This window comes from Carcharodon carcharias (genome assembly GCF_017639515.1).
Source record: "Carcharodon carcharias isolate sCarCar2 chromosome 36 unlocalized genomic scaffold, sCarCar2.pri SUPER_36_unloc_2, whole genome shotgun sequence".
NCBI classification, from domain to species: Eukaryota; Metazoa; Chordata; class Chondrichthyes; order Lamniformes; family Lamnidae; genus Carcharodon; species Carcharodon carcharias.
Genome location: NW_024470737.1, coordinates 300,001 through 310,442, shown reverse-complemented (window position 1 = coordinate 310,442; position 10,442 = coordinate 300,001). Strand labels below are relative to the sequence as shown.

At 56.9% G+C, this 10,442-nt stretch overlaps 1 protein-coding gene across 1 annotated transcript in view; it reads right to left on the bottom strand.

Annotated features, from left to right (window-relative positions):
* Window positions 1–2,159: 2,159 nt before the first annotated feature.
* The window catches only part of LOC121274424 (ephrin-A1-like), a 19,550-nt gene continuing 11,267 nt past the window's right edge, over window positions 2,160–10,442 (bottom strand). Inside the window, exons 2-5 of the mRNA XM_041181748.1 lie at window positions 5,046–5,338; window positions 4,327–4,392; window positions 3,136–3,180; window positions 2,160–2,293 (exon numbers count right to left, since the gene is read on the bottom strand). Of these exons, the coding sequence (XP_041037682.1) occupies window positions 2,181–2,293; window positions 3,136–3,180; window positions 4,327–4,392; window positions 5,046–5,338 (517 nt within the window). The 3' untranslated portion in view covers window positions 2,160–2,180. The remainder of the gene's footprint in view (window positions 2,294–3,135; window positions 3,181–4,326; window positions 4,393–5,045; window positions 5,339–10,442) is intronic.

Sequence of the window (10,442 nt, the reverse complement as noted above, 5' to 3'; positions counted from 1 at the left end):
CCGCCTGACCCTTGGGAGGGCGGAGGTCCTTGTGCAGAAGAATCTGGTTGATTCCCCTCCTCCACCAATCAATGAAGAGTCCGGTTAGCCTGAGGAACTCGGCCCTTTGTTGACTGACTCGCCCCAATGGGGGGGGCCTAATTGTCAGTCCTGTTGACGGGCTCCAAATTTCACCTACTTGGGTGCCCTTATTGGCAAGGGCCCTGTCGAGGTGAGAACTGACCTTCCCTACCTCCCCCCTCTCCCCACCCACCCACCACCAGCCCCACGCTGAATGTTGAATATTTCAGTCACAAATTGGGATTTGGGGTCTAGCTCAAGAGGCGAGACTGCTGCACGGAGCCTTTAATAGCCCGGCCGGCCGCCCAGGATGGCATGGTCAGGCATGGTCTGGCATGGTCAGGCATGGTCTGGCGTGGTCTGGCGTGGTCAGGCATGGTCTGGCGTGGTCTGGCGTGGTCAGGCATGGTCTGGCATGGTCTGGCGTGGTCAGGCATGGTCTGGCGTGGTCTGGCGTGGTCAGGCATGGTCTGGCATGGTCTGGCATGGTCAGGCGTGGTCTGACATGGTCTGGCGTGGTCTGGCATGGTCTGGCGTGGTCTGGCAGAGAGCTGAGAGGGGGACCCAGTCAGAACTTGGGATTGAAAGCCGCACACAGTGATTGAGCAAACAAGTGCCTGATGAGCCTCAGTTGGCCACAGGGGGCACTCCGTTAATCGGCACGCTGGCTCAACTCCTCATCTGACTGGCATCGTTGGGGGTGGGGTGGTGGTGGTGGGGGGGGGGTGTGGTCAGAAGAAAGGGAATGTCTTGATTTCACTGGGGTCCCTGTTTGGCATCGGGATGGATGTTTGAGTTGCCCAGGTCAATCGCCCAGGTCTCGGGCCGGGTCCCAGAGATGTCCTACCTGGAGGTGACCAGGAGCCTCCATCTTACCCTTGCTCGCTGACCCCACGCCTAATGGTTCCCTCCCCCACCCCGGCCGGTTCAGCTCTGGGCCCAGCTATCGACGGCAATCCTGTGCAAAACAAAAAACAACTCAGCCATTGTCAGAGCCGGGCCTACTTGAGCGCCGGAAGCCTAACTACCAGCGCCGCCGGTTTCCCGGGTTCCAACAGCCGTTCGGGAGCTGGCCCCATTCGAGAGGGCGGGTCGCTATAGCAACCGCGGGTGGAGGGCCAGGAATCAATCTGGGACCAGGGAGGTGGAGCGGGAATAAGGAGACAGGAGCTCCCTTTAACCGAGGCTACATGCCGGCAGAGTCTCAGATCCCCTGCTTGAAGCTCTGTTTGAAGTAAAATAAGTCACCCCCCCCCCCCCAACCACCACAACCGCGCTCGTGACCTTTGACACCAGCGTGCGTGCTACAGATGCTTAGTCTCTCTTTAAATAACAAATAAACTCTTTCTTCTTAAATGTGCATTTTGCCCTGGATTTCCTGTATCTCAGTGGAGTAAGGCCTAGGGAGAAAAGTTTGTCCGGACACCTGTCGTCGCCAGCGACTTGGCACCTGGAGAAGCTAATCTGTCTCCTTAATGAGAACCAAGATACAAAAACATTTCTTAATCCCCCCACCCCCCTCAAAAAAATAACCTTGCCGACATCTTGGTAGTCCATCCCTTTGTCGCAAACCTCGGGTTGCCAAGGTTTAAAGGGAGGACAGAATTTGGAGCCTGGATTTAAGCCGCCACGCTCCTCCCCCCCACCAACAGCCCCCCCCCTCACCCCCCAGCACATCCGCCAATCGATTCTAGGCTTTTCATCTCCGGCCCGCTCTGAGCCCAGCTTTCCGTTTTCAACTTTGGCCTGAGAAGAGCAATCTTTGATTCATCGCTTGAGTCAGCAGTTGGTGGCCATCTTGAGACGATTGTTGGTGGCCATATTGAGGCGATGGTTGGCAGCCATCTTGATGAGCTTGAGTCAGCAGGTGGTGGCCATTTTGAGACAATTGTTGGTGGCCATTTTGAGTCAGCAGTTGGTGGCCATTTTGAGACAATTGTTGGTGGCCATTTTGAGACAATTATTGGTGGCCATCTTGAGTCAACAGCTGGTGGCCATTTTGACAAACTTGAGCAATGGTGGGTGGCCATTTTGATGACCGTGAGCAGCTGTAGGCCGCCAATCCTGACACACTTGAGGCAATAGTTGGTGGCCATTATGACGTCTTGCGCCATGAGGTCCTAAACTACCAACAGGGTCAGCAACGTCAGAACAGCAAGGCCTCGAGAGGCGACCAGGGCAGCCGAACTGCCCGTACTTCTCTGGGTGTCTGGAAGATCTGCCTCCGGCTGATCTGTTGTGGAGGGAGAGGGAGAGAGAGAGAGGTGAGAAAAGAAAAATTGACGTTGACGTTCGTGCTCAAAACCAAGTGAATCTCTGCGCTCGCCCTTTCCTCTGTCCGCCCACGCGGGTGGCTGTAAAAGATCCCACGGCAGCTATTGGAAGAGGAGCGGGTGTTGGGGTTGGGGGGGGCGGTGGGTAGAGTGGAGGGGGGAGAGTGGAGGGGAGAGATCTCCCCAGGTGTCCTAGAGCCAATATTTATCCTTCAACCAACATCGCCAAAAAAAAAATTTTTTAAAAAAAGGTCTGGGATTTTGCTATGCACAAATTGACTGCCACGTTTGCTACATTACGAAGGAGGTAGCGATGTGGTGGTAATGTCCCTGGATGAGTGACCCAGAGGTCTCAGTGACGGTGACCATGACGACTATCATCGATTGTCATAAAAACCCCATCTGGGTCACTAATGCCCCCTTTTTAGGGAGGGAAATCTGCCCCCCTTACCCGGTCTGGCCTACACGTGACTCCAGAGCCCACAGCCACATACGTGGCCGACTCTTAAACTGCTCCCCACCCCCGCCCCCCACACCCCCCCACCGAAATGGCCGAGCCAGACCCCTCCGTTCCAGGGGGCAATTAGGGACGGGCAACAAACGCTGGTCTGGCCCGAGACCCCCCACATCCCCCCCGCTGGAGGCTGTCCCGGGTCAGTGGGCTGGGAACAGACCGGCCGGGTATGGCCGGAGCATTGCGGCCTTGCAATGGCCGGCGTGAGGTCAAAGGTCGCTGGGCGCCACTTGAACCCAGCCCCCGCTGTGGTTGGGGTCTGTTCACAGAAATACCCATCCTGCTCACCTGCTGGTAGACTGGGGCCTGTCGTGCGCAATCTTGGGTTATGATCTATTTCAAAACATGGAAGATGCAGAGAATTGTTTTAATAAATCATCGCAACATTCAACAAAGGAAAGAGAGACTCCCATTTCTATCTTAGACTGATGGACTCGCCGCCCCCCCACCACCCCCCACCCCAACCTGGCCACCCACTACTGCTGAAAACACTCTCTCCGTAGCCTCTCTGTGAAGACCCCTTTATTATAAAGACCTCGCGCGCTTCGACCAACGAGTGAATGCTTCTCTCTCTCTCTCCACAGGAACTGCCAGATCGGCTGAGTATTTCCGGCATATTCCCTTCACATCCCGCTTGTGTGAAACCCTCCATGGTCCTCGACCCCCTCTCTACACCCCCTCCCTATCCCCGAAACCTCCTCCAGCCCCTACACCCCCTCCCTATCTCTGTAACCTCCTCCAGCCCCTACACCCCCTCCCTATCTCTGTAACCTCCTCCAGCCCCTACACCCCTCCCTATCTCTGTAACCCCCTCCAGCCCCTACACCCCTCCCTATCTCTGTAACCTCCTCCAGTCCCCACACCCCTATCTCTGTAACCTCCTCCAGCCCCTACAGCCCTCCGAGATCTCTGTAACCTCCTCCAGCCCACACACCCCTCCCTATCTCTGTAACCCCCTCCAGCCCCTACACCCCTCCCTATCTCTGTAACCTCCTCCAGCCCCTACACCCCTCCCTATCTCTGTAACCTCCTCCAGCCCCTACACCCCTCCCTATCTCTGTAACCTCTTCCAGCCCCTACAACCTTCCGAGATCTTTGCTCTCTCCACAATTCCGGCCTCTTGACCATCCCCCGATTCCCATCGCTCCACCATTGGCGGCCGGGCCTTCAGCTGCCTGGGGGGGGCCCTGAGCTCTGGAATTCCCTCCCTCAACCTCTCCACCTCTCTCCCTCTCTCTCTCTCTCCTCCTTTAAGACGCTCCTTCAAACCGACCCCTCTGACACAGCTTCATGATCGCCTGTTACTGATATCTCCCGATGTGGCTGGGGGTTGGGTTCTGGCTGATAACTAATCACTCGAAGCCTTTTTGGACTTTTTAACTGAGGTTGAGGTGCTGTCGAACTGCAAATTGTTCCTGATATCCCTCTAGACGTCAGTCAGTGACCGGATAATAAGCTGGGAAGTTTGAGGGTACTCACTCTTTTTGCAGCATACATATATCCTGAGCTTGAGGCATTGTTCTCCGTGATTATGAATTGGCTTTGCTGGAAAAAGAGAGGGGAGAAAGATTAAGAGGCGGAATAGGATTCATGCTCAGGCCTACGACCAGCCCTCCATCCCCACTCCCGCCTGGAATGGGCACCTTTGTTTGGCTCAGAAGCGCCCCCACCCCCCCACCACCCCCCCCTCCCCCATTATCCTGGCACCGAGGCCTAGTCTGCAGGGAGGCCTCAGGCTGCATCCTGAGGCCTTGTTGGCTAACGGTGGTCACAGCAGCAGAGCAGGCCGGCTGGGACCCTCTTCATCTCCACCCCACCACCCCCTTGAGAGAGGGGGCCCGGTGGGGCCTTTTACCTCCAACCCCTGTCTCTGGCTTGGTCCAACCGAGCGGCCGACTAGGCCCGTTCCTGAGGGCAGAGCCAGGCCACTTGGCTGGACGCAGGCCTAGAGTAGGCCAGACCGGGTAAGGCTGGCAGACTCCCTCCCTCCCTCGAAGGGGCAACTCGTGAACCGGGTGGGTGGGGGTTTTTAAGCGACAACTGGGTCGTCGGTTAACGAGGAGCGTTTGGATTGGAAGCGGAATTTAGTGAATCGAATTCAAATTCCCCCACAGTGGGAGGGGAAGCTCGGCCGATGGGATTATTAACCCACGACGAGCACTGCAGCAATATTACAATTCCCTTTGTGTAATACTCACAGAGATAGTAGTAATAGTGACCCTCTTTGAATTCCTTGCCAAGGCTGAAAGGGGTAAAGCGCTGGAATTTCTCAGAAAACCTTTCAGGACCGTGAATGGCGTGTGGCTTTCGGCATTCCCACCGGACCTGATCCTTGGATTTGGGCTTGCAAGACTGATAATCCTCCTGGTCCACGAGGTACAGGATATAACGTTCTGCAGAACGGGAGGGACTGGGATCCTGGTAGTGAGGGCAGTTGATGTCCAAGTAGTCGTTGAGTTTCACCTCAATGGTATAATCCTCCTGCAGGAGTCTGAGAGAGGGAGGGAGGGTTAGCGTCTCGCTACCATACTTATATCACTAGGTTACATCCCCACCAGCCGTGAAACCTCCCCTTTCCCTCTGATACAACGTCTTGCCCAGATCTCACCCCTCCTGCACTGCCCCCCCTCCCACTCCCCACACAAAACCTGCCTGCCACCCTTTTCCCCCCATTCATTTTCCCTATGTCAACTGTCACGCTGCAGTTGCAGGTACCTGGCCACCAGGTGGCTCTGTGTCCCTGCTCCCCGCTTTGGGCGTCAAGTGTGAATATCAGAGCCCCTCGATCCTGTGCCTCAACATAGGAGAATCTCAGACCCAAAGGTTATTGACCAACCATCAGAAATAGAGTTCCAACCTTCTCCCACCCTTTGTGTGACCCTCCGACAGTGCGGCTCTCCCTCAGTACTGACCCTCCGACAGTGCGGCTCGCCCTCAGTACTGACCCTCTGACAGTGCGGCGCTCCCTCAGTACTGACCCTCTGACAGTGCGGCGCTCTCTCAGTACTGACCCTCCGACAGTGCGGCTCGCCCTCAGTACTGACCCTCCGACAGTGCGGCGCTCCCTCAGTACTGACCCTCCGACAGTGCGGCGCTCCCTCAGTACTGACCCTCCGACAGTGCAGCTCGCCCTCAGTACTGACCCTCCGACAGTGCGGCTCGCCCTCAGTACTGACCCTCCAACAGTGCAGCGCTCTCTCAGTACTGACCCTCTGACAGTGCGGCACTCCCTCAGCACTGACCCTCTGACAGTGCGGCACTCCTTCAGTACTGACCCTCCGACAGTGCGGCGCTCCCTCAGTACTGACCCTCCGACAGTGCGGTGGACCCTCAGTGCCAATGCTGGGGAGTGTCGGCCGGGATTTTGGGGCCCACGTCTCGGGAGAGGGGCAGCTGTAAGGAGCTGGACCTTCTCCCACCCCTCACCCACTCCCACTCCACAGGGGGGGTCGAAGGTTATCGGGGAAGGGGGGGCTGCGGAACCTGGATTTGAGTTTATAAGCATATCAGCCATGACCTCAGTGAATGTCGGAACAACCTCGAGGGGCCGAGTGGCCCCCTGAGGTGTCGTAATTTCCCCGTTGGTGTGTCCCAGGTTAAGCAGCTGCCCAATGAAGCAAAGGCCCATGACTGCCTCCTGGTGTCTGCCCAGTGAATCACAAGCGGGGGAGAAAAGATATTGACTGTAAATTGAAATGACTGAAGTACCGGGTGAGACTGACCGAGGGCACCGACGACTTAAGTTTTCAAGGTGAGTCGACTCTAGATCGATACAGCCCAGGGTGAGGCCATTCGGCCCATCGCAGCTCTGCTAGCCCATTGAAAGATCTATCCAATTCGTCCCCAATTCCCACCCCCGACTCTTCCCCCCCCCCCCCATTTCCCTGTAAATGTTTCCCCCCCACCTTTGAAAGTTCCTATTGAATCTGCTCCCACTGCGTTCCTTCTCCGCCCCGGCCCCCAAATTCTCTCCCCCCCACCCCCCAACCCCAACTCAACCCCGGTTGAATTTCCTGGGGTCCCAATTCCCCCTTCCCCCACCCGCACCCACCCCGGCGGGGGCTCCAATAGGGTCTGGCTACCCACTGGCGCCAACGTTCAGTGGATGTGCAACTGAGGTGGGAGGGGAGAGGGGACCCTGGGGTGGTGGGGTTGGGGGGTGGGGGCTTGGGGGTGGATAGGGGGGGAGGGGGCAATAACCATTGCAGGGGGGGGCAGGTCCCAGGAATATCCCAATATTTGTGTGAGTTGTGAGGGGGTTGGGGGGGTGGGGGGGGTAGGATTTGGAATGTGCCATTACTCGCCAGGGTGAGGGAGGGTGGGGGGGGGAAAGGTGGGGAGGGGGTCTCTGGGATTGGGCCAATATTTTAGTGGGGGGTCTCTGGAATTGCCTTGCTGACTCTCTGTCTCTGTCTCGCTCTCTCTGTCTCTCTCGCTCTCTCTGTCTCTCTCGCTCTCTCTGTCTCTCTCGCTCTCTCTGTCTCGCTCTCTCTGTCTCTCTCGCTCTCTCTGTCTCTCTCTCACTGTCTCTATCTCTCTCTCTGTCTCTCTCTCACTATCTCTGTCTCTCTCTCTGTCTCTCTCTCGCTCTCACTGTCTCTGTCTCTCTCTCTGTCTCTCTCTCACTGTCTCTGTCTCTCTCTCACTGTCTCTGTCTCTCTCTCTGTCTCTCTCTCGCTCTCACTGTCTCTGTCTCTCTCTCTGTCTCTCTCTCACTGTCTCTGTCTCTCTCTCACTGTCTCTGTCTCTCTCTCACTGTCTCTGTCTCTCTCTCACTGTCTCTATCTCTCTCTCTGTCTCTCTCTCACTGTCTCTGTCTCTCTCTCTGTCTCTCTCTCGCTCTCACTGTCTCTGTCTCTCTCTCTGTCTCTCTCTCACTGTCTCTGTCTCTCTCTCACTGTCTCTGTCTCTCTCTCACTGTCTCTGTCTCTCTCTCTGTCTCTCTCTCACTGTCTCTGTCTCTCTCTCACTGTCTCTGTCTCTCTCTCACTGTCTCTGTCTCTCTCTCGCTCTCTCTGTCTCTCTCTCTCTCTCTGTCTCTCTCTCACTGTCTCTGTCTCTGTCTCGCTCTCTCTCTCTCTGTTTCTCTCTCTCTCTCTCTGTCTCTCTCGCTCTCTCTGTCTCTCTCTCTCTCTCTGTCTCTCTATCACTGTCTCTGTCTCTCTCGCTCTCTCTGTCTCTCTCTCTCTCTCTCTGTCAGCTCTCCACCATGTCATTAACCCAATTGAGACCAGACTCTGAGTCTCCGCAGCACACCGTTAATGCTCATTAACTCCACAGGCACCAAGGACCCCACCCCTTGTTCCCTATGAGAATACAAGTTAACAGCAGCCTTCCCTTGTCAAGAAACAATATTGAGCCAAGAAGGTATTGGCGATTATAAAACACTAGCAATTCACTCCTGACTGTTGCCCATCATTGTATTTCCAGCACTGAAACAGGCCATTCAGCCCCTCTGCTCCGTGCTGGTGTTTCTACCCCACATGAGCCTCCTCCCACCCCCCTCTCCCTCTCCCCCCATCAACATATCCTTCTATTCCTCTCTCCCTCATGTGTTTATCCATCTTCCCACCCCCTTCAATCCATCTCTGCGATTCACCTCAACCACTCCCCGTGGGAGCGAGTTCCACATTCTCCCCACTCCCCGTGGGAGCGAGTCCCACATTCTCCCCACTCCCCGTGGGAGTGAGTCCCACATTCTCCCCACTCCCCGTGGGAGCGAGTCCCACATTCTCCCTGTGGGAGCGAGTCCCACATTCTCCCCACTCCCCGTGGGAGCGAGTCCCACATTCTCCCCACTCCCCGTGGGAGTGAGTCCCACATTCTCCCCACTCCCCATGGGAGCGAGTCCCACATTCTCCCCACTCCCCGTGGGAGCGAGTCCCACATTCTCCCCACTCCCCGTGGGAGCGAGTCCCACATTCTCCCCACTCCCCGTGGGAGCGAGTCCCACATTCTCCCCACTCCCCGTGGGAGCGAGTCCCACATTCTCCCCACTCCCCGCGAGAGCGAGTCCCACATTCTCCCCACTCCCCGTGGGAGCGAGTCCCACATTCTCCCCACTCCCCGTGGGAGCGAGTCCCACATTCTCCCCACTCCCCGTGGGAGCGAGTCCCACATTCTCCCCACTCCCCGTGGGAGCGAGTCCCACATTCTCCCCACTCCCCGCGAGAGCGAGTCCCACATTCTCCCCACTCCCCGTGGGAGCGAGTCCCACATTCTCCCCACTCCCCGTGGGAGCGAGTCCCACATTCTCCCCACTCCCCGCGAGAGCGAGTCCCACATTCTCCCCACTCCCCGTGGGAGCGAGTCCCACATTCTCCCCGCTCTCTGGGTAAAGACGTTTCTCCTGAATTCCCCATCGGATTTATCAGGGACTGTCTGATATCAATGGCCCCCCTCATTCTGGTCTCTCCCCCACCGACAAGTGGAAACATCTTCTCTACGTCGACCCTATCGAACCCCTTTCAGGATTTTAAAGACCTCGATCAGGTCGCCCCTCAGCCTCCTCTTTCCCAGAGAAAAGAGCCCCGGCCTGTTCGATCTTTCCCGATCGATTATAAACCCTCTCCGCTCTGGGATCGTCCCTGTGAGTCTTTATTCACACCTTCTCCAGTGCCTCACTATCTAATTTACAAAAGAGAGACCAGAGCTGCTGGGCGTGTGGTGTAACAACTTTGACACAGGGTTAACAGATCATCTTTGCTTTTCAAAGCTATCCTTCTGGATGAAGGAATTCCTAGTGTTTGGTTCACGTTTCTATTGGTGGTGTGAAAGGATGACAACGCTTTCAGTCACTTGTGAATCTGTTACCCAGATCTCTGTTCTGCGACCCAGACTTTCAACCCAGTGTACAGTGCCGAGCCCCCTCAATCTGGCACAGGGTCAAAAGATCGAGGGTTTAAGTTCCCCCCTCCGGAGTCCCCAGCACATAAATCAGGCCAACACTTCCAGTGGCAGTACTGAGGGAGCGCCGCACTGTCGGAGGGTCAGTGCTGAGGGAGTGCCGCACTGTCGGAGGGTCAGTGCTGAGGGAGTGCCGCACTGTCGGAGGGTCAGTACTGAGGGAGCGCCGCACTGTCGGAGGGTCAGTACTGAGGGAGTGCCGCACTGTCGGAGGGTCAGTACTGAGGGAGCGCCGCACTGTCGGAGGGTCAGTACTGAGAGAGCGCCGCACTGTCGGAGGGTCAGTGCTGAGGGAATGCCGCACTGCCGGAGGGTCAGTACTGAGGGAGTGCCGCACTGTCGGAGGGTCAGTACTGAGGGAGTGCCGCACTGTCGGAGGGTCAGTACTGAGGGAGGGCCGCACTGTCGGAGGGTCAGTACTGAGGGAGTGCCGCACTGTCAGAGGGTGTGTACTGCGGGGGTGCCGCACTGTCAGAGGGTCAGTACTGAGGGAGCGCCGCACTGTCAGAGGATCAGTACTGAGGGAGCGCCTCACTGTCTGAGGGTCAGTACTGAGGGAGCGCCGCACTGTCGGAGGGTCAGTACTGAGGGAGCGCCGCACTGTCGGAGGGTCAGTACTGAGGGAGTGCCGCACTGTTGGAGGGTCAGTACTGAGGGAGCGCCGCACTGTCGGAGGGTCAGTACTGAGG